Source organism: Neovison vison, chromosome X (genome assembly GCF_020171115.1).
Source record: "Neovison vison isolate M4711 chromosome X, ASM_NN_V1, whole genome shotgun sequence".
NCBI lineage: Eukaryota > Metazoa > Chordata > Mammalia > Carnivora > Mustelidae > Neogale > Neogale vison.
In genome coordinates this window covers 4,950,579-4,973,808 of record NC_058105.1, presented here as the reverse complement: position 1 = coordinate 4,973,808, position 23,230 = coordinate 4,950,579, and the positions used below count along the sequence as shown (strand labels likewise).

The 23,230-nt window shown below is 51.3% G+C and overlaps 1 protein-coding gene across 1 annotated transcript; it reads left to right on the top strand.

The window, feature by feature from the left end:
• The first annotated feature begins 215 nt into the window (after window positions 1–215).
• On the top strand, window positions 216–22,592 carry IDS (iduronate 2-sulfatase). The gene is made up of 9 exons (XM_044236039.1): window positions 216–411; window positions 868–1,004; window positions 1,655–1,832; window positions 5,031–5,119; window positions 6,661–6,861; window positions 8,356–8,526; window positions 12,413–12,539; window positions 14,840–15,013; window positions 18,016–22,592. The coding sequence occupies exons 1-9, from the start codon at window positions 315–317 to the stop codon at window positions 18,486–18,488; spliced, it is 1,647 nt and encodes a 548-aa protein (XP_044091974.1). The 5' UTR covers window positions 216–314; the 3' UTR covers window positions 18,489–22,592.
• The last annotated feature ends 638 nt before the right edge of the window (window positions 22,593–23,230 follow it).

The following is a 23,230-nucleotide window of genomic DNA, read 5'->3' as shown; positions in this document are numbered from 1 at the left end:
CCCAGCAAGGTAGTTTCCCGCAGCCCGGCGGTTCAGCCTGCGGCGCCGGCTCGGCAGGACCAGCGCTACAACCCCGGCCCCGCCCTCTGAGGCTGGGATCACGCGCAGGGGCCTCGAGAGCAGCCAGGCCCCGCCCCTCTTAGGGGCGGGGCGGGGACGAGGCACGCAGGCGCACTAGCTTCCGGGCCTCTGCCCCGGCCTGTGGGCCGGCCGCGGCCGCTTGGTGCAGAGGGCGTTGGCGACGCGGGGCCCGCGGCCGGCCCGTCCGCCGCAACCTGTCACCGTCGCCCCAGAGTGGCCGCGTCGGGGCAGAGATGCCGCCAGCCGGCTGGTGCCTGCTTTGGCTTGGCTTGGTCTTGGCCTCAGTCTGCACCTCCCTTGAGTCTGCGGCGTCCAGCAACTCGACCACAGGTGCAGTCCTGGCCCTCGCTCAGATTGCGGGCTCCCTACCTCCTTCTCTGGCTGCATCCATCCTTATCTTCCCGTCTCTGTCCCATCCACTGTTCCTTCTAACATTCATCCTTCCTTTCCTCCCACCCACGATTCTTTCTTCCCCCCACCCCCATCCATCCTTCTTTCCTTCCCTGAATTCTTCTTTCCTCCCCTCTGTCCTTCCCTCTCTCTCTCTCTCCCTCATCCAGGCTTGAGGCCATGCTCAGAGCCCAATTCTGCCACCCAGAATTGGGGTTTCTTCTGTGCACCCACTCCCAGCCTCCCTGCCCTAGCCCCCCCCCCCCCAGCTTGGTTGGCTGGGCTGTCCAGGGTGTAGGGGCCAGCCTAGGGCCACTCAGTACTGGAGCAGCAACCATGGGTGGGGGTTCATTGTCAGTGCAGGCGATCTCACTGAGGTCCCTCCCTTCCATACAGCTCCTCTGAATGTCCTTCTGATCATCGTGGATGACCTGCGTCCTTCCCTGGGCTGTTACGGGGACAAGCTGGTAAGGTCCCCAAACATCGATCAACTGGCATCCCACAGCCTCCTCTTCCAGAATGCCTTCGCCCAGGTATGTCTGGGGACCTATAGGTGTGGATGCATTCTTTGTGCAGTGGGCTGGGGGATGAAGTCCTTTCAGCATGTGGTTAGATGGCCCTGATGGTGCCTGGCAAATCCTTATTAGAGGGAAGCATAGTCTGGAAAATGGCAGTAGAGAAAACCTGGTTGTGTACTGGCAAGGAAGCTTATGCCTCCAAGCTTGGGCAGAGGTTGTCCCTTGACCCAAAGATGCCTAAGGAGGGCCCTGCCCAGCTTTCTTCCACAGAGGGATTTGCCTGGTGCTGAGGATGAAGAGGGTGTTGCCGAATGCTGCTCTCAGGTCTGCTAACCGACCTTGGGCAAGCACCATGCTCCTTGCCCTGGTGACACTCATGGGGCTGCCTTTAAGCTCCTTGCCTCTGTGCACCTGTGAGACGCCATCACATAGGACCCAAACATCTGCTTGGTGGGGGGGGGGCGCTGGGTCCTTTCCTGCCTCTTTGTGGGGATACTTACTCCTGGTGTGTGAGCGAGGCCCTTATCCCACTGGCTGGCTTTGATCTGCATGACTCAGCTGCCAGGCTGTTTTGCTAAGGACTCTTCAGGTTGCCTGGTTACCTTTTAGCATCCAGACTGTGTTTGCCTCTGAGGATATTTCCCTCTGCTTCTTCTCGCTGACAGCAAGCAGTGTGCGCCCCAAGCCGTGTGTCCTTCCTCACTGGGAGGAGACCAGACACCACCCGCCTGTATGACTTCAATTCTTACTGGAGGGTACATGCTGGAAACTTCTCTACCATCCCCCAGCACTTCAAGGAGAATGGCTACGTGACCATGTCGGTTGGAAAAGTCTTTCATCCTGGTACTGTTTGGTGTCCAAAATCTGGATTCCTCTGTGTTTTGTTTTGTGCCCATGGGCTGGAATCCCCCTCTGGAGGTAGAGCTGGCTTTGCAGAGGCCTGCTGGGGCTGAGGGGACACCTCCTTAGTCACTGGTGTCTTGGTACAACATCGTACTTCTCACTTTAGCTTCATGTTCTTACCAAAAGTGAAGAAGTGTAGTAGGCCACTGGTCACAGTGCCGTTGGGTTCCTTCGGCTTCTCAGGCAGAAGGAAGGATGTTGGCTGGGGAGGCAGCAGTGTTGGGTGCGAGTCTAGCTCTGCACCTGACTGACTCTCTGTGCCCCAGGAGCCCCGTCAGTAAAGGGAGACCAGGGTGGTTTTGAGGATTTGCCAGTGAAGAGGCAGCACTTGGGCGGGGCTGCCCATCAGCTGTGAGTCAGATTAGCAAGAGCGGTGCAAGCTGATGCCCAAGGCCTGAATGGTGCTGGGGGGCCACCAGGCTGACTTGCAGCATGGCCTGATAAACTGGCTCTTTAATGCCAAAATGAGAATGCTGAAACACTTTAAAGACAAGTTTTTTAAACTTTAAAAAAGACTTTAAAACTTTTTAAAATACTTATTTGAAGTAATGCATGATTATTTGACAAAAAGGCGGGGGAGGAAAGTATAAACTGAAGGATATGAATTGCTTGTAATTGCACCACACCGAAGGGGGTTGAAGTTTGATGTTCCCTTATTCCAGGCATATTCTTTTTCCGATTTGAGATTTTCCTTTATATACAGTTTTATGCTGCGAATGTTTTTTTTTAAAGACTTTATTTATTTGACAGAGAGAGGGAGCTCACAAGTAGGCAGAGAGGGCAGGCAGAGAAGAGAGGGGGAAGTAGGCTCCCCTATGAGCAGAGAGCCCGATGCGGGGTTCCATCCCAGGACCCTGAGATCATGACCTGAGCCGAAGGCAGAGCCTTAACCCACTGAGCCACCCAGGCGCCCCTATGTTGTGAATGTTTTAAACAAACTTTTTCCCCTTTGGCTGCCCTTCATACAATCATTTTTTATTTTATTTTATTTTTTAAAACTAATTTATTTATTTGACAGAGAGAGAGATCACAAGGAGGCAGAGAGGCAGGCAGAGAGAGAGAGAGAGAGAGAGAGAGAGGGAGGAGGAGGAGGAGGAAGCAGGCTCTCCACTGAGCAGAGAGCCTGATTGGGGACTCAATCCCAGGACCCTAAGATCATGACCTGAGCTGAAGGCAGAGGTTTAACCCACTGAGCCACCCAGGTGCCCCTTGGCATATCATTTTTAACAACAGCACAGTCATCTCACATATAAGCCACTGTACTTGAGTGTCATGTTGATTTCAGGTCTCCATTGTCACACGTACTGCTGGAATGAATGCCTCTGCAGAGGGAACTGGTGGGCAGTGGCCCCAGGGATCCAGGCTCCCGGGTTCCAGTCCCAGCTCTGCCACGTCGTAGTTGTGCACTTGACCTTGAGCAGATCGTTCTTCCTCTCCGCTTCAGATTAGTTCTCTGGCAAATGAGTCATAGCTGCTTGGATTACCTCCCAGGGTAGCGTCCCAGTTCCGGTGGTTCAAGGGTGTGAGAGTGGGTTGAAAGCCCACGTCATACGATGGTCGTGCTTATTGCTAAGGGCGATGACTTGAACATTTTTAATAGCTTTCCTTTTGCTCACTGGTGACACAGGCAGGCTCAGCAGCCTTCCGGAACCCAGCTGGCCGCTCCCGGTTGAGGATAACACTTGGCTGGGCTAAGTCAGGCCAGGCTTTAGAAAGAGAATCGGTCAGGAATCCTGTCATGTCACCAAAAGCCCACTGTCCGAACTTGCCGCAGTTGGCGCTTACATCCTGGACAGCCCTTGCCTGAGCGCAGCAGGAGGGGAGAGACAAGTTCGGGGAGAAGAGGAAGTAGGGCCGAGGGAAGGCCATGTTTCAGGAAGGGAGGCTAAGGAAGGCCCGAGTGGCGTTGATTCTTAGGTTGTGAAGTCAGGCTGCAGCCATGTGTCTTGGCCAGAGAACGAGAGCGTTGCCTGTGGTCCTTGTGGAAACGTGTTTTTTGTCTGGGAGGTCTCTGTTCTCATGACCTTGTCTGTGAGGCAGGGACCCGTTCAAGGAAAACGGCAGCCACCGTCCATCCACTGCCAATTCCCTGCCAGTTCCGGTGCTGGCCGCTTGCTCAGTCCCCTCCTCAGCAGCAGGCGGGGTGGGTTTTTATCATTTTTATCATCATCCTCATTTCCCGAGGAGGAACTCGAGGCTTGCAGAAGTCAAGTAGCTTGCTCAAGGTTGCGTGGGTAATAAGGGGCAGTGCTGAGATTTGAACCTGGGTCTGTTGGCCTCCTTTGCTCTTTCCACTATACTTGCTGTGTTGATAAGCCCACCACCCACTGCCCCCTTCCCTCCGGTCTCGCTTTGCTTGGTGCTCCCTGGTGGAGCCCCAGCGGTCACTGTGCTGGTGACGCTCTTTCCCTTGCGGTTCTACTGACACTGCCCTCCCTGCTCCTCCTGTCTCACCCCATGAGGCGACCCTTCCCTTCTGCTCCCACACAAGCCTCACTGCATCTTCATGGCCCTCACGGTCCATGCTACCTTGGCCCACCACCTCTGTGGCTTCCGCACTCACACAGCACTTCTGTTCTCTAGACAGCTGGCCATCCTTCTGTAGGTCACCGTTCTTTTCTCCTCCCGAATAGATGACAGACTGCTGAGCTTGGCAGTGGGTTTCTGCTTCATGAATGAGCACTGAACCTGGAGTCCCAGCTCACTCACCGTTCTGTGGTTGGTGTCAATCAAGGCACTGGCCTTCTCTGAGCCTCCCCTTCTGCACCTGGCCTGCGGTGGTGCTGCGTCTGTTCTGGGGGAGAGGCTCCATCCTGTGAGGGCTCTGTGGGGCCGCAGCGTTGGAGCCCGCTGGCTGAGCCTGCCCTTCTGGGTTTCTTCCGTACAGCTTTGCATGAATCGCCACGGCTCAAGGGACCAGGAGGTCACATGCTCAGTACTCAACTAGAAACCTAGAGAGTTGGCTTTCGTGGGGACTTCTCATCAGCTGCCTGAGCTCTTGATTTTATAGATGAGGAAATAAGTCCCAAAGAAAGGGGTGATACTTCTGTAGTTGCTCACAGAGTTTAAATTTGGGGCAGGGAAGGCATTGAAGGATGCTTCAGTTTTATTTAATGACTTTCTTTTCTCCCCTGTCAGGAATATCTTCCAATTACAGTGATGATTCTCCATTTAGTTGGTCTGTTCCACCTTATCATCCCTCCTCTGAAAAGTATGAAAACACCAAGGTAAGGATGTGAAAAGGGTACTGTTCTGTAGGGGAACTGTTGGTTCCTGTCTGGCAGGATTCAGGTTAACTGCTGCATATACGCCACTTCTTTCAAGCTGGTTGTATAGTGAAGTTTGTAGTTTTTGTCTGTGATCATGACTTGGCAGAGACAGATGTTGGGATCTTTTTTTCTAAAAAAGACTTATTTATCTGATAGAGAGAGAGTACAAGCAGGAGGTAGAGGGAGAGGGAGAAGCAGGCTCCCTGATGTGGGGCTCGATGCCAGGACCCCAGGTTCATGACCTGAGCCAAAGGCAGGCGCTTAACTGACTGAGCTACTCAGGAGCCCCAGAACTTCATTGCTTTCTTTTTTTTTTTTAAATACCTTTCTTTTTTTTTTTTTAATTTCTTTTCAGCATAACATTATTCGTTGTTTTTTGCACCACACCCAGTGCTCCATGCAATCCGTGCCCTCTCTAATACCCACCACCTGGTACCCCAACCTCCCACCCTCCGCCCCTTCAAAACCCTCAGATTGTTTTTCAGAGTCCATAGTCCATTGCTTTCTTTTTATAGATTTTATTAAGTAGTCTCTACATCCAGCGTGTGGCTCTAACCCACAGCCTTAGGATCCAGAGTTGCATGTTCTGCCGACCAAGCCAGCCAGGTGTTGCAAAGCCCTGTTACTTTTTATAGTGAAATGGTATTCCGTTGTATGGGTAGAATGCATTTTTTTTTTTATCCATTCATGAGTTGTCGGACACTTGGGTTATTTCCACTCTGTGGCTACTATTGACGGTACTGCTGTAAACATTCGTGGACGTGTTTTTATGTGGCCTAGGTTTTCTGTTCTCTTGGGTAGAATTGCTAGGTCAAGTATTTGTGTAGGTTTAGGTTTTCATTTTTCTTGCTGTCCCCTCAGGTGTGGAATTGCTGGGTTACATAATGATGCCCTGCTTAACTGCTTGAGGAACCATCAGAGTGTTTTCCACAGCGCCCCATTTCACACCCCCGATGGCCCTGTGTGAGGGAGGGGTCCAGGCTCTTGCCATCCTCACCAACACTGTCATTGTCCAGTTCTAAAAATTCTAGCCATCGTGGCATGTGTGGGACAGTATCTCATTGTGGTTTTGATTGTTATATCTGTGATGAATAATGACACAAAGCATCTTCACATGTGCTTGTTGGCCATTTATCTATCTTGTCTGGAGAGAGATCTGTTCAAGTCCTTTGCCCATTTTTAAATTGGCTTTATTTAAAATTATTGAGCCAGAGACAGATTTGTTTTGATCATTAGTTTCCATGGGTTTCCTTTAATTAATTGTGACCTGGAGACAGAAGATTAACAGCAAGAAGCTAAGTGCTGGTGGGTTTCTGGCCTCTGCCTAGGAAAGAGGAGATGCTTCTCTGTCTTAGCTCTCCATCGTGCATGCCTGGCCAGCACGCGTGAGGTGGGCTTCGAGGGCTGCTGCTGTGAATGCGAAATCCATTGTGTATGCCCCTTCGTGACTTCTCTTCTTTGCATTTAAAGAGCTGACTTGCACTGTTTTGTCTTGAAAGACATGCAGGGGGCCAGATGGAGAACTCCATGCCAACCTGCTTTGCCCCGTGGACGTGGCGGATGTGCCAGAGGGCACCTTGCCTGACAAGCAGAGCACCGAGCAAGCGATACGCTTGTTGGAAAAGATGAAAACATCCGCCCACCCTTTCTTCCTGGCTGTTGGGTATCATAAGCCGCACATCCCCTTCAGATACCCCAAGGTGAAGAGCTGCCCGAGGGCTGACCCCACACCTCTGTGACAGCTCTGTCATTTGTTACAGGAGGGTTTGGTTTAGTGGGGGCATGTCCTGCCATCTCTGGTCACCGGGGCTGCCTGATGGCACCACTGTACTTAGTGGCATGAAGATGGGATCAGAGGTGGAGGCTAAAAAGTAGACTTAAGGCACGTAAGAATCCTGTTGGAAATGCTTGGCTTCCTCCCTCCCCAATGAAAGGTTTTATTCTTTTCCTTGAACTCAGGAGCACATATTGGTTTGGATGGGAATATCAACGTAGAGAAGTCAGCCAGAGTTGGCTGCCAATGGCTGCAGTTAAGGGACAGTCCTTGGGGCACAGTTCCAAGGAGGGGCATCTCAGACCCTTCCCACACAGGGCACTGCATTGCTCGGTGCAACCCTGAATGCTGTGCTCTCCTGTCCATCATTTAGAATGTATGGTCCCTTCTTTTTAAAAATCTTTTTCAGTTTCTCCCTGTTGTGTCTTCCCTGGGCCTGAGCAGCCCACTCTTTTGAATTTTTAAAGGATGCCCTTCATTCGTGATGGGAGTAGGGAGCCGAAGGCGTGCTCTTTGATGCTTTGATAGATTGGCCCAGGGCCAATCTGGCCTTCCTAGCTGGATCTGTTCCCCTTTGATGGAGGGAGACTCATTTCTGCCTCTCATGCAGACAGGAACTCCCCTAGCGGGCCTAGCTCTTCTCCATAGCAAGGCCTGCTTGCAAGGTTGGCCTTTGGCTGGCCTCTGGGAACGTGGATCCTGGGAGAGTTCGCACCACTCCCCAAGCAAGGAGTGGCTCTCTGTGCCTGCACTGTTCATGAATGGCCCTGCTCTTCTGCATGGAGTCTGTGGCGTTGATCTGTGCCGGCAGAGGGGGCCTGGGCGGGCAGCCCCGGTAAATAGCCCGTGTGCTGAGGCTCTAATGAGCTTCCATGGCAACAGCCTCTCACGCACGTTGTCACACCACTCATCCCTGGGAGAATTAAGCACATCCTGTGTGACTTCACCGGCAGAGGATTCTGGAAGCTTGTGTCTGGTTTCCCCTGGATTTTGCCCATGTGGCTTTGCCCTTTGCTGATTGTGTGTGGTAGCTGCAGGTAGGACTGTGTCAAGTTCTGTGAGCGCTCTCGGGGAGTTGCCAAACCTGAGGGGGTTTTGGGAATCGAAAACACCCCATCTACCCCTTTCCAGCTGAATGGGAGGTAGGAAGTGGGGACATTGATTTGTATGAAAAAAGAGAGGTGTTGCTGCTCGGTTTATAGGAAACAAGTGGCATGATTTCATTACCATTGGCGTCTTGTGAAGTGACCTTAGGCCTGACCTTCAGGTAGGGGGAAGTACCTGGGGAGTGTCAGTGAGCCACCATGTAAACGCATCCCCGGCTTGGAGAAAAGGCAATAGAGAGACTGGGAGAGTCCCAGCTTTGTGCCTTTGCTGGAAGAATGACAACCTGGTGTCTTTGTGCGCTATTCCCCCCAAGGAGTTTCAGAAGCTGTATCCCTTGGAGAACATCACCCTGGCTCCCGATCCCCAGGTCCCTGCTGGCCTCCCTCCTGTGGCCTACAACCCCTGGATGGACATCAGGCAGCGGGAGGACGTCCAGGCCTTGAACCTCAGTGTGCCCTATGGCCCAATTCCTGTGGACTTTCAGGTACCAAGGGCATATTTGGGGGAATTGCTGGGTACTTAATGGCATGGCATCATTGGTGACCCCACTTTGCTCAGTAGACACTGCCCCACCCATGGTGTCTTACTGAGACTCTTCTCTGTGCCAGGTGTCTCATGAGGCTCTGGGGCTGGGGGTGGTCTGGAGGAATTTAGGGTTTGGGAAGTGCTGGGTGGATATCGTCGCCCAGGCCATGTCTCTTGCAAAGCAGGGGAGCATCTGGAGGTTTGGTGATTGGCTGGGTGTGAGCCCTGGGAGAAGGAGAGGCTGGGACACCCCGTCACTAAATCATGGGAGATGGTCTTTAATCCACGTGACTGTTCAGCTGTAGAGTGGTGGGCGGCTCCCCTGCAGCCCAGAATGTTCGGTTGCACGGCCCCTCTGGGGGAAAGCCTACGCAGGCACCCATCCCGTTCGAGGGGTGGTACGGGGAGTAGGGCTTTGACACAGAGGGGGCAGGGGCACTGATGTGGCCAGTGCTATCTGGATGTTGCAGTTGGAGTAGCCACAGAGTTCAACTCCTCAGCGGACTCATTAGTCACCCTCTCCCTGGAGTGCGGAAAACACGCCGACCAGCACTCTTTCTGGAATATTCCACATGCAGCCCTGCCCTTCGGTCACTGTGTGAAGACTCCATAGGTAGCCTGCAGTGGAAGGTAGAGGGCAGTGGTCTCAGAGGGTGCTTTCTGGACCCCCTGCATCCTAATCCCCATGAGAGCTTGTCGGAAGTGCAGACTTAGGGGACTGGGAGCTGGAAGTGGGGCCTGAGGACTGGCATTTGCAAGGGCAGCCCGGCAGTTCTGCTGGCACGCGGAAGCCCGTGAGCACTGCCATAGGGTACGGTTCAAAACCAGATGAAACATCCAGGGTCTCTTGCCACTCAGAGCTGTTTGGATAGTAGTGAGGGCTTGGGGGCTAGGGACTGTGCGCCCCTCATGTCCGTGGGCCTCCCTAGGTTCGCCTGGCGGTGGTGAGACTTGGCAAAGGAGCGGATTCCTCCCATGGCTCCATCCCTGACTTCCCATTACAGGGTTTCTGAGAGCAGGCTTGTCTGAGTGGCATCTCCGAGGCTGCACCCGGAGGCCTTGTTAGTGACGGTCGCTTCAAATGTCCCTTTAAAATGGACTGTGTCCCAGGAAGGGTGCTCCATGTTTTCTGTGTGCCCTCTCCTCCAGTCCCCATGGAGGCTGAGTGAGGTTCGTGACCACCAGGTCGTCCGGGTGGGGAGACAACAGGGAGGCGTGATAACTTGCCCCAGAGCATGCAGATGCGGCCTTGGGGAGTCTGAATTCCCTCCCGGACACATGGAATGCCAGGGCCTTGTGCTTTGTCTTACCGGCTCAGAACAGCCTGGGTTCGAATTTCCGTTCTCCCCCACACCAGCTGCAAAGCCCCCGGGAAGGTCCCTTGAGCTCTCTGAGCCTGTTTCCTTATCTGTAAAACAGAAATGAGGTGATGACAGATTTCCAGCAGGGAGCTCAGCGAACGTGCAAAAGCGTCCAGGTCAGATGCCTTCCTCCCTGCCACGCCCCTGCCCACTGCTGCTGTCGCTGCCCAGGGGACCTCCCCGGTGTGCTCGTGTCCCGCTCCCTACCCCACGTGCACCTGGAGCTTGGGCCCTGCTCACGGCTGTCTCTGCCCAGGCCGCATCTCCCCGCACTCTTGAGCCTCTCGGTTCTGCCCACACTCTGGCTCTGCTCCACAGAAGCCAGTGACCTCAGGGCCCAACCTCGGGCCTCCCAGGCTGGCTCCTCCCCGGGTTGCAGTCACCACCCTGACCACAGTCTCTTCTCACAGCTGCCTCACTCCACATGCTTGTTCCCCACCTGCCTCCTGGGGATCATGGTTGGGGACTTCCCTACCCCGGGTCTAGGTCCCCTCCGGGCTTCACTCCTGCGCAAGTGGCTTACTCTTCTCACCAGCCCCCTGCTGCACTTGTGCCCCGATGACAGGATGGTCCGGCCACCATTCCGCTCTCAAGCCCAAGTCTCGAGGCTGCTGCGCTGAGTCCGTGTGGTGCTGAGGTGGACACACACGGGCCCAGCCTCCAGCCCCGACAGCCCATCCACGAGGGCTTTCTGCTCAGGACTTTCAGCCCGTTCGGCTGCTCTGAATTCTGCACTCTGAGCCGCTCACCTCCTGTCCTTTACGCCCCTCTTCTCCATCTTTCAGCAGATGATGACACTGTGCCCTCACCTGCCCTTCAGGGCAGAAGGAGTGAAATGTGGCCTTAGCGTCCGCCCGTTCTTCATTCGCTTCTGCCCAGCCTCCTGCCTCTCCAGCCCACTCGGTGCTCTCACCGAGGTCAGCACTGACCCCCGTGGCAAATAAAATTCATCCTTGTGGGTCCTACCTTCCCAGAGTCCCTGCTGCTTTCTCAGTGTTGGCCGGCGCCCCTCCTCCTGGACGTGTCCTCCGGCTGGACTCCCTCCACCCCCCTCCACCCCCCTCCACCCCCCTCCACACCCCTCTTTCTGTGTCTGCTGCTTAGGAGGCTCTGTCCAGTGGGTCAGCCCCAGGGCCTCCACTGGAAGCTTTCTTCCCCTTCTCCCCTCCTGTCCCAGTCTTGCTCCTGATTTTAGACACGTCTGTCCACTTGCCCCTGAGGGTCATTGCCGCACCAGTGCCCATGGAGACCTCTGCCTCATTGGCTCCTGGGGCTCTGCCACCACTGCTGCTGCTCCTCTTCTCCTTGTGCTCCCCCAGCCACTGAATGGTGCTGCCAGCTGAGCCAGAAACCTGAAGTAGGCCTGGGAGTCCTTACCTCCTTCCCTGCCGGCTCTCCCCATGCCCCCCCCCGCCCCGGCCCCGTCGCCCGCACTTGTGCTGGTTGTCCCCGCCTTCCTCCCAGGTCTGTGTTGCCCTCTGGCTCCATCTGCAAGTCTTTCATAACCACCCGAGTGGGTCTGGGTTCGATTTGTTCATGCAACAAGCGTCCGTGGAGCTGCTCCCGTGTGCCCAGCGTCTCAAGCCCACGGCAGGTGCTCTGGGCTGTGGTCAGACTCTCACTCACGTGCAGCCCAGGTTGCATCATCTCGCCTTGAATCACCTCAGTGCCTCCCTTGGCCTCCAGCCTGGGTCCCTCCCTTGCTCTTCTCCTGCCTGCTGGGAGGTCATTAGACATGAGCCTCACATGACCGCCACCGTCTTTGAGGACAAGCAGTTGCTGTCCTGCTGGGTTAAAAAGTAGTTAAAGGAAAATGGATGTTGTTATGGGCTCAGTTGTGTTCCTCAGAAACTGGAAGTCCTGACTGTCTGCACCTCAGAATGGAGCCTCGTGTGAAACTAGGGTCATTGCAGATTCATTAGTTACAATGAGGTCATACTGGAGTCATAGGATGGGTGTCCCCCTAAGAAGAGGAGAGAGACACATGTGGGAAGAAAGCCATGTGGGGATAGAGGGAGAGATTGGGGTGATTCGGCCACATCCCAGAACATTTCTCTTGTTCTGAGCCCCCGGTTTCTGGTCCTTGAGGAAGGAGTACAGCTTCTTGGGGTCTTTGGCGCCCCCCCCCCCCAGCAGAGTTTTGAGTGACGGAGGATGAGTTTCAGTTTACGTGGTCATCTCCTGGGACCCATAAGAACAGGTGAAGGAGACACAAAGGGACAGTAAGTGGCACATCTGTCTGCTGTGACCTGTGCCCTACAGTGAAATCTGATTTGCTTAAAAAAGAATCCTCCTTTTGGATCTGCCATGGATCCCGGATTTCACCAGGAGCATGGGGGCCCAGCGACTCAGATGGTGGGGAAATGTGCTTTACGTTTCAGCGGAGAGTCATGGGCGTCAGTGGAGGCGCACTCAGGTGACATCGCTCTGTGCGTGCTACTGCGGTTCAAGTCACACTCACTCTCCTCCTCCTTTAACGTGCAGCGGAAAATCCGTCAGAGCTACTTTGCCTCCGTTTCATACTTGGATACACAGGTTGGCCACCTTCTGAGTGCTTTGGATGATCTCCAGCTGGCCAATAGCACCATCATCGCGTTTGTCTCTGATCACGGTAAGCATTTTCCTGTGCCCTGGGGAGTCGATCAGGGCAGCTGGACTTCTCTGGGAAATGTGCTTTTCTAGATTGCCTTAAACAGAAGCGTGTTCTCTTTCAGGAATCAGCAGTACCCCAAGTCTGGGGTCTTGGGGTGCTTTCTGTTTTCTGTTTTCTGATGGCCTGGGACCTTTCTCCATAGAGGCCCAAGGACCATGTTGGATGCTTGGGTGGGGACCTCGTAGCAACCTTTTTTATCCTTGATGAACTCAGCACAAACCCTCAATTTGTGTGGGGAGCCCTTTTAAGCCATGCTTCCAATTTAGAGGCTTGGAGGGCATTTAGTTTTTCGTAGGAGGATCCAGAGCAGTCCTGGCATGGCCCAACAAGGCCCTCAGACCTGACTTCACTCCTCCACCCCTTAGTCCCAGTGTTCTCTCTGTCAAGAGCCTGGGCTGGCGAGGCTTTCTCTCTTTTCAGGCAGTTTCCCACTTTTTCCAAAAATGGAAACAATTTACTTAAGATTCTTCTTTTTTTTTTCCCAATTTATTTATTTTCAGAAAAACAGTATTCATTATTTTTTCACCACACCCAGTGCTCCATGCAATCCGTGCCCTCTATAATACCCACCACCTGGTACCCCAGCCTCCCACCCCCCCCCCGCCCCTTCAAACCCCTCCTTAAGATTCTTCTTAATTTGAAAATTTTTAACATGTCCAAGAATAGAGAATAAACAACAACCTCCAGTCTGCATCATCCTGCTCCCCAGTTACCCACTCCCAGTGGTCTTGTTTGTCTCATCCTCCCCCCTCCCCTACCCCCAAGCTCTTTTGAAGCAAATCCCGGGTTGTTCAGGTTTCTGAATAGTATCTCTCAAAAATTCAGCTCTTTTAAAGTATAACCATACTACCGTTATCATCCTTAGGGGACAACAGTTCTTGAGTATCGTCAACTGTGCAATGGGATGATATCAACCTAGCGTCACTGTAAAAAGGAAAAGGCCTAGAGCATATAATGTAGGGCGAGAGCACCCTGCCCTCTTATCCCACCTGCCCGGAGCGAGCTGGTGCTGGCAGACCTGGGGGCTGTCTTTTAGCCTTTGGTTGTGGATATACACATGGCTGTGGTGCATGTCCGCGTGAGTGTGTATGGAATATATAGTCACGGAACAAGGCGGGATTGATTGTGCTTATCAGCTCTTTGGTCCCCTCATTTGCTGTTTCCACTTAATTTCATAGACAGTCCTCCGTGTGATTTCTCACGGGCCTACCTTAAGCCTTGTCAAGACCCACATTACTTTGTTATGTACATAAGGGTCATAATGTTTCGCTGTCTCCCTAATGGTTCGCCATCCACTTCTGGCCTCTCCTGTCAGTGCTCAGTTTCCTCCTCCAGTGCGGACAGAGGCCGCTGCACCTGTGAAGGAGGCAAGGCCACTCAGAAGCTCTCTTTGTGCGGAGGCAGCTGCATTGATTCCGAATGGCCCTTCTTGAACGGCCCTCCTGAGACTCCCTGCCCCCTCACCACAGAAGCCTCTCCAGTCCATACATGGCGGCTTTATGTGGCTTTGGTTATTTTGTAACATGAAATACTCAATGTGCAATCTCTTTTATTTTTTTTTTTAATATCAAAAAGGGCACTTGGATGGAACATTAGACGTTTCCAGGGGGAGCATTCAAGCTGTCTTTCGCAAGGAGAGTTTTCAGTCCGGGTGAAGAGGGTTGTATTTTTCATGAAGGTTAAGGGCCTGGAATCAAGTTCTATTTTTTTGGTCTGTGGTCTATTTTTTAAAATGGAACAAGTTATCCTTGCCTTATAAAATGGGAGTGAGTGCAGTAGCATCACTGCTCACGGTTTGGGGGCACGCGCCCTTGGGTGGAAAACAGCCCCGGTGGGACTTGTGTCCAGAGAAGGCAGGACAGGACAGTGGCCCTGCCCCGGCCCCCACCCTGTCAGGAGGAGCCCCTCTCGGGAGGGGAGGCCTGGCCTGTGTGTGGGCTGGGGGTAGGGGCTGGGCCCTGGGAGCCCGAGCTGGCCGCAAACGTCAGTTGCTTTTAAAGAAGATAGTTTTGTTTTGGGAATTTAGTATGGTTTTTTTTTTCCCTTTTAGAGGTTTCCTCATTCAAGAAAGATGTCTAACTTCAAATAAAGCAGTATTTAGAGAAATCACCTTTTTTGTGGTAATCACAGAGGAATTCCTTCTCTGTGATGAACTTTGCTTCCTCTGGTTTCTACAACAGGGAATGAAATGGCATCGAAAATGAACGAGCAGTGATGTCATTATTTGTTTTCTGTTATTTTGTGCTTTTATGAACCAGGGTGGGCTCTTGGTGAACACGGAGAGTGGGCCAAATACAGCAATTTTGATGTCGCCACTCGCGTGCCCTTGATGTTCTATGTTCCTGGGAGGACAGCTCCGCTTCTGGAGGCAGGCGAGAAGCTTTTCCCTTACATCGACCCTTTTGATTCCATCGTGGAGTTGATGGAGCCAGGTATAAAGCATGCTGAAGTGTTATTGCTTGATAGGAGACTCCCTGATGCACAGCCAGGGGCTTCCTCGGTCCATCTTCCTGTCCAGGGTCGGCACTCCTGAGTACCTATGGGTCTGGGCCTAGAGGAGCCTGGAAGAGGGGGAGGGACAAAGGAGTAGGTGGCATCCCCAGGATGAGGAGGACTGTCGTGCCAGAGACCACCATGTACTCCGAAGCTCAGAGGAAGGGGTTGGCCGACGGCTGAGCAGCACAGTGAAGGGCGAGTTTGCTTTGACTTCCATGTGCCGGTCCATCCCAGCCTTGAAGGCGACCCTGATGCCTTTCTTCTCCAGGCAGAAACCCCCAGGCCTGCAGTCCCTTCACAGTAGTGGTGGTAGACCCACAGTTATCCTGATCTCTGCCTTCCCCAAAGCGCCAGCTTGAGAAAGCATTTCCAGAAATGCCCCTGCAATGAGATACCCCTTGCGGCTGCATGGGTGACCTGTGTGGGTTCTTTGTTCTCTCCTGAGGTGATCTGCTTAGCACAGAGACAAGTTGTGTATGGGTTAGAGTACTTTTTCTATGAACTCGGTGAAACTAGGTTGCCCGCTTTTTGGGCTTCTGCATTTAATCCATCTAAATCCATTTAACTTCTAAATCATGCCCTTTATGTCAATTTTTGTTGATATTTTTTCTTTTTTTGGTTCTGGCCCATCATTCTGGTCTTTCTGGATCTTTCCAGATTTGCTTTACATGGCCCAGTTTTATTTTCTCTACATTTGAGTTTTGTGTGCTTCATGCTCTGTCTTCTTTCAAGTCATCTATAAAAAGCTCGAACCATAGGCATGATTATAGGCCTCTGCTTGCTTGGAGGAATCTGACAGGTTGAGATGGTTTTTTGGAAGTTTTCTGGGGACATGTTCAGCAAGTCGTAAATTCCTGTAGCTGTACTGTTCCTAGTTTATTTCCCAGTTTGATCTCTAGCCTCTGTCTCTTCCCTGAGCTTTGGACTGGGACTTCCAACAGCCTGTTTCACTCGCCAGTTGAGCTTGGGCATGCCCCAGGCTGTAAGCCTTTCTTTTCGATCCCCTTTCCCCTCTCAGGGAATGGCTGTGCTCACTATGGAGTCCTCCCGGCCCCTGCCCGTCTCCCTGTCTGCCCCTGCCCCTGCCTGTCTCCCATCCTCCATAGGTGAAACGTAGTCAACAAACAACAAACAAGCCTGTCGCTCTCCATTCAGTCTGGCTATACTGCTTCTCGCCACCTCACGCTGCCACCACGGGTCATACCACCCCGTGTCCTGCTGGATTCCTGCAACAGCTTCCCGAAGTCTTCCTACTTGTGCCCTTGGTCCCCCGGAGTTCTTCCTCCTCACAGCAGCCAAAGTGATCCTGTTAAGGATCACTTTGAGTAAGGTGGTGTCAGAGCCCTGCTCTGGAGCCTTCTATGCTCCTGTCTCTGAGTGAAAGCCCTTATAGTGGCCGACAAGGCCTGACGTGATCTGGGCCTCCATTTCTCCTCGACCTCATCTTTTTACAAGCATTCCAGGCAACTGTGTTGGGCAGCAGCCCACAGTCAGGATTTGTCTCATCGCTTCCTCATGACTAGATTCAGGGTAAACATTTTAGACACGTGCACTACACGTGAGCTCGCATGCTCCCAGTGTGTCACAGTGAGGGCACTTCACCGTGGCCTTCGCCAGATTTGATCACCTGATGAAGGTGGTCAGGTCAACCAGGTCTTGCCATTGTAGAAAGTATCTTTTTTAAGCTTCTTTACCTTTTTTTTTCCTTTTTATTTTACTTATCAGATGTGTCAGAAATAAAATTGGGCCGTGTAAAGCAAACTCTTAAAGATGCAAGAAGGCCAGAGTGTTGGCTCAAAGCCCATGGTTTTAAAGGTGATATAAAGCGTAGGATTAAGACTTTAAAGATGGATCAACCACAGCGAGGTGTCGTTTCATTCCCATTCGCAAAATCAACAGAAATCTACAGCACTGGCATGGTGTGGAGAAAGGGGAACCCTCCCGTTGCTGGTGGGGAGGTAAAATGGTGCAGCCACTATGGAAAGTGGCTTCGTGGGTCCCCACAAAGTTACATGTAGGGTTACGGTGTGACTCCGCAATTCCACTACTAGGTAGATATCCCGTAGAATTAGACATAGGTATTCAAGCAAAAACTTGTACATGAACGTTCAGTAGCCACAAGGTGGAAGCAACCAGCATCAGTTGCTGGGTGAATGGAGAAGCCACATGTGGTCTCTCTGTGTAGTGGTGTGTTACTCAGCCTTAAGAAAGGCAGGGCATTCTGACATCCGCTACAGCGTGGGGGCACCTTGAGGACATTGTGCTCAGAGAAGGAAGCAGTCCTACAGGGACAAAGACCATGTGATTGCACTTACAAGAGATCCTGCAACGAGTCCCCAAAAGTAGGATAGCGGTTGCCAGGGGCTGAGGGCAGGAAGGAGGCGATGGGAAGGGAGTGTTCAATGAGGACAGATCACAGGTGAAGAAGATGAGAAGCATTCTGGACACGGACAGTGGGGATGGCTGCATGGCACCGTGGATGTTTTTGGTGCTACTGAACAGGATGCTACGGGATGGTTAAGATGGTGAATGTGCTGTTGTCTGCAACCTCCCAAGATCTCAAGGGGATATGCTGACATCCAGAAGGGAGTACCTGCAGGGTGGGACCGCTGAGACCCCGAATATCCTGTCCCCCCAACCGAGTTTTACCCAGAGGCTAGGGCTTCTGTTGGTGATCCTTGCCAGAGTCAGTGATTACACGGGTGGTTCCCAAATTACACGTAGTTTTTACAAGTGCCAACTGGCTGCAGGCGCCTTCGTTTTGCATACTCCTGTGGGGGGAGGTGCCGAGTTGGCCTCGTTCCTGGACTCCGGGGCCCAAAATAAACGCAGAAGGAGAAAAGAACCTGTGGAGCCCAGATGCGCTCCCTTCCTTAGTCTGTGAGCTGTGCAGGCTTCTGTACAGTAGTGCATTCAGCCGGATCGGTTCCCGTTTCAGGCCGGCAAGTCGTGGACCTCGTGGAACTTCTGTCTCTCTTCCCCACGCTCGCGGGACTTGCAGGACTGCGCGTGCCGCCCCGCTGTCCTGTCCCCTCATTTCGCGTGGCGCAGTGCCGCGAAGGCCAGAGCCTTGTGAAGTATTTCCGATTCCAGGACCTGGACGAGGACCAGTACCTTCGTGGTAATCCCCGTGAGTCTGTTGCCTATAGCCAGTACCCCCGGCCTGCAGACTCTCCCCAGTGGAATTCTGACAAGCCGAGCTTAAAAGATATAAAGGTCATGGGCTATTCCATACGCACAGTAGACTATCGGTACACTGTGTGGGTTGGTTTCAATCCCCGTGAGTTTCTGGCTAACTTCTCTGACGTCCACGCAGGGGAACTGTATTTTGTTGATTCTGACCCTTTGCAGGACCACAACATGTATAATGGCTCCTGGGGCAGAGACCTCCTCCAATCACTGCTGCCATGACCCCGGCCAGCCGGGGAGGAGGGCAGCTGTCACATGCTCCCTTGCAGCTGGGGAGAGGAGGCATTAGAGCTGGTCACTTGGTGATCATCCATACTATTAGGAGCAACCCGAGGGGTAGGCACGCAAAGCATACGTCCCCAGCTTGACCTAAGAATATGTGATCGCCTAACCTTTTGATTCTTTATTAATTTGAGTCTTTATTAATATCCACTTGGTAATTGGGCTGGGGCTAGGCTGAACTGTTCTTTCCTTTTTGGGGCAATCACAGCCCGTTTATTGAGTGGATAAGTGTAAAGGGAACAACCGAAATCTGTCCTGCTTTTATCCATTGAGACCATAATAACCAGACACAACACTGTACTCAAGAAATGGTGTAATTACCTCTGGAATCTAGTGCATTTCAAAAAGTAACCATATGTCACATTAGGTTTCACACAAATTCCCTGGTTCTTTTGTTTATAATTTAATAATATATTTAACCAAATATGTTCAAAGTATTATATCAGTATTTCAGGTTTCAGGTTTGTAAAATGTGAAGTTAAATAATAATGCTAGGCGCTAAGGCCTTAAAGTCTTATCTTCAACTTTTGTTAATAAGATTGCAAGTTTTCCAAAATCCAAAGATAAAATATGCATGAAGCAACTAATGTAGAATTTCTGCATCAAATAAATGATGCTAAGTCAACTAGAGGCATGAGATCTTTGGGAAATTCAGTTAGAAATGTTCAGGAACTTCTGGCCCAAATAGTAATTTGTTAGCAAGTAACATGACCATTACCCTCCAAGATCACCTGTTGAAAGGCCCTGTTATTCACGGTGGAAAACATTTAAAGGTGTAACTGTATCCATGAATCAAGTAATTCAAAACTGTTGTGTTCTCCTTCTTGAGGAATGGTTGGTTGCAGGTATACATTTATCCAGGAGGCAGGAAATAGTCTACTTTGAATAGCTGATTAAAGACAACATTAATTTTACTAAATTCTGAATTATTTTGAGAATTGTGAAAACTGCACTTAATATATTAGGTAATTTCTAATCCCCCAGAACATAGTTCTGTATTCCCTAAATATGAAAGTAACCAGAAAGGCAGGTGGTAATTATAATAAGCTTAGCCTACATCATCTTTAAAAAGGATGGGATAATCACAACTCATATTCGTAACACGTGGAAGTTAATCAGTCATCAGCACTCATCAGAGGAGTCAGCCACATTCTAAATAAACATCTTACATTGTCCCGTATCAAAGTGAGTAATTTCTAGTAATTCTCTTTACAAGTGCTTCAGTGTTTAAAGGTAAATGTTTGTGAAAGAATACTTACGTGTATTGTAACAAAAAAGGCAAGATATTATTGTAAAAGAAGACTTCAAATCAGTAATTTCAGACAGTGCTTTTTTAAAATTAATTAGTCCACAACAGAGGCATATATGGTAGCACAACGATCTCCTAAGTGATTAAGTGACTTAGTGTCTTGGCAACAGCAGTTTCTAGTTGAAGAGTGAAGGGCCCTATTCATCTCTCCTGATCCCGAGGCTCATCTTTCTTCTGGAAGTCTTGGCTTATACTAGTAGATGGGGTCCCTGGGCCTTTTATTTCTCCTTTTCATCCTCTTTATCGGTCTCATCACTTCCACTAAGATTTTTACAATCTGGTCTGGAAATTCCTCGTGCCATCTTTTCAGCGTGTTGAGCTTTATCTCCTACTTCCTGGGTAAGATGAGAAGTTTTAACACAGGCTTTTCTTTCACGTGCGTCTGTTGGCCGCAGTGCGTACACTTTGTCCTGGTTCACTTCTTGAAGCACAGTTTTATCACAAATCTCCCAGTTCAGTTCTGCTCTTGCTGAAGTTGAAAACTGACCTGCGTCAGAGAAGAGGGAAGTGACAGCTACGTTGGGGGTGCGGCTGCCGTTTTGGCAGTAATTTGTCTGCCCGTGTGACCAGAGCCGCATCTGGGGCTTTTGTGTGTCCCTCTGTCTCTGCTGGAAGTCCTTCTGTCTCCTCTCTTCTGTGCGAAGACCCAGTGTCCGAGCTGATTCTGGTGCGATGGTTGCTCTCGGCCTCCCTTCAGTCTCTCTCCCGTTAGAAGCAAAGGCTGAGTTGCCCGCTGGGTGGCCTGCTTTCCCGATCGTCTCACAGGTTATGGGTGTTCACTGTTTTTGACCCTGAACGCAACGTAGAGCCGCATTTTCTTCCCTTCTGCATGTCTCCCACACATGTTGGAATGAACAACCACTTTCTGGTTTTCAGGCATCAAAGCTGACCACGCTCCTTCTCTGGCCTCAGCCTGGAGTGAGCACGTCTCTATGGTTCCACATAGCCTTTCTCGGCCCGCCGAGCTGGACGTGTGTTCCTCGTGGTCCCCTGGGCACTTCTTGTTATAAAGCCCGTTTCATTCCAGCAGTGGTTCTTGCATACAGTTCAGAGGAAACCAGAACTAGCGAGTGCAGAAATTTTGTGTGACCCTGTTTCAGTGGCCCCCAAGCAGGAGCGTGAGCCAGAGCCGTGCAGGGCCCCCACCCGCAGAGTTGCTGCATCCTCGCGGCTGGGGTGGGGCCTGAGAATGTGCATTTCCTGCAGATCGCGCTGCTCTCCTGAGACCACACTTTGAGAATCACCGCCCCCGGGTACGTGCTCTCCAGTGGCCACTGGGCACACGCGACCATTTAAATGAATTCAAATGAAATAAACGGTTCCAAAGCAGAATCTCAGTGAGGCTTGTCATATTTCAAGTGCTCATCAGCCTGACATGGTTAGCAGCCGCCATCCTGGAGAGCACAGATCTAGAACCTTTCCATTGTGGTAGAAAGTGGAACGGAGCTGCCCTATACTCACTCTGAATGGAAGCCGGGTCTACCCAGCCGTGGGCAGGTTCCTCCTGGGGGCTAGCTGTCCACCCTGTGTGTGCAAGCAAAGGCTGTTGGTTTGAGGCGCACCACAGGGAATGCCCTCTGGCCCTCGGCGCTCCCCCCTCCAGTGCCATTGCCATCACCAGCCCTCTCACCACCTTCCCGCCTAGCTTACCCCCCCACCTCTTTCCTCCCTCGCTCCTGAAGAATCCACGTGTCTTCCTGAACTCCCTCTTAGACCCCGCCCTCTGCGAACACCGCCAGTGCCTACTACGGGGTCCACACAGACCTTCGCTGAGCAGTCAGAGTCTTCCCTGGCTCCACAAAGCCCCTTTCCTCGGCCGACCAGTGTGCACACTGGTCCCTGACTCTTCCTTGCCGATCCCTGCCTCCCTGCACCCCACCCCCAGCTTCTCCCCTTCCCCCTCTGTTCATGACCATTCTTCACGCTCACTCCCCCGCCCCTGCCATCTCCAAGAGGCTGCGCTCTGTGACTCTAGACCGTGGCGTGGCATGGCGTGGCGTGAACTGACCAGGAACATCGCTGAAGAGTCTTGTGACCACTTTGAAAAAAGGTATCCCCTTCTGAGCACAAAGTTAAAGTGTTAATCGTAGAAAAACCGGAAAACAGAAATGTACTAAAAGGCAAGAAAATGCACCAGTACTTTGCCCCAAGATGATCACTTAATATCTTGCCTTCTTTGGGCTATGAATTTTTTTACATTGCTGTGATCATCCTGTGTGTTTTATCTTCCAGTTTTATATTCTTTTTATCACTAAATATTATATGTGGTTACTAAAGTTTCTGCAAAGATGCTTTATACTGGTGGTGATGTATTTTCTTGTGTAACTTTTTTCATAACTAACCTAACCTTCTTTCATTGAAAATTCAGCTTATTTCCAAAATTTCGGTATTGTAAATAATGCTGTGATGAACAACTTTGCAAATGAAATGTGTTTATGTATTTCAAATTACTCCCTTGGGCTTGTCTCTTGGTGCCAAATTGTTAAAAGCTTCTCTATTTGGCCCTTCTCCCCACTCTCCTGCAGCTTAGGGTGGTAAAACTAGAAATAAAGCAAACAAATGTATAAAATAGGTGAAAGTGGTATCCTGTTTGACCTTGTAACTCTCTGCTTATCCGTGACCTTGATCATTGTTCTCTTTGTAAAACTGTTGGGTGTTTGTATTTCCAGTCCTGTGAATTTGCCTTTAAATTTTGGTTGTTGGCTTCACTTTTTAAAATAAACAAATTGCTCTTTTCCTGTCTGATTTTTTTTTTCCTGTTAAACATAGAGACCCTTCCCCATCTGGAGATTGAACAATATGAATTTTCCTTTGCTGTTTTTGTGGTTCGGTTTTATACTTCGTCAACCCCGTCTCTTCAGCCATTAGCAGAGTACTGTATGCTCGTATAAAATGTGGAAGATGGGGAAAATGGTGAGGGTGAAAAGCAGAGCACCTTCCAGAATACAGCCGTTGTGACAGTCTTGCTTTTCTCTCTGCTGTTTTTCCTGCCCACCTACATATGTAGCCATAAGGACATTTGTGTCTTTACATAGATGAAATCTATCACATCCAATCCTGTATCCTGCTTCTGTGATCTAAAATAACATTACCGAGGCGCCTGGGTGGCCCACTCGGTGGAGCGTCTGACTCTTGATTTTGGCTCAGGTCGTAATCTTGGGATCGGGCTCCGTGCTCAGCACAGAGTCTGCCTGTCCCTCTCCTCTGCTCTTCCCTCCTCCCTGCTGCGTGGGAGGCGTAAGGGAGGTCGGCTTTTTGCCATCTTTCAGAGAAATCTCACCCTCTGTAGCCAGGGTGAGTCTCCTCCAGCTCATCTCAACCTTGAGCTCCTTGCTCATCTCAACACACACTCCAGCCTTTTTAAGTGATTAAT

Excerpts from the sequence above, each read along its gene's own strand:
- IDS (XM_044236039.1), top strand. The coding sequence starts at position 315 with ATGCCGCCAGCCGGCTGGTGCCTGCTTTGGCTTGGCTTGGTCTTGGCC. Across the intron at positions 8,527-12,412 it reads CAATTCCTGTGGACTTTCAG|CGGAAAATCCGTCAGAGCTA; the intron begins GTACCAAGGGCA and ends TTTAACGTGCAG. Across the intron at positions 12,540-14,839 it reads CGCGTTTGTCTCTGATCACG|GGTGGGCTCTTGGTGAACAC; the intron begins GTAAGCATTTTC and ends TTTATGAACCAG.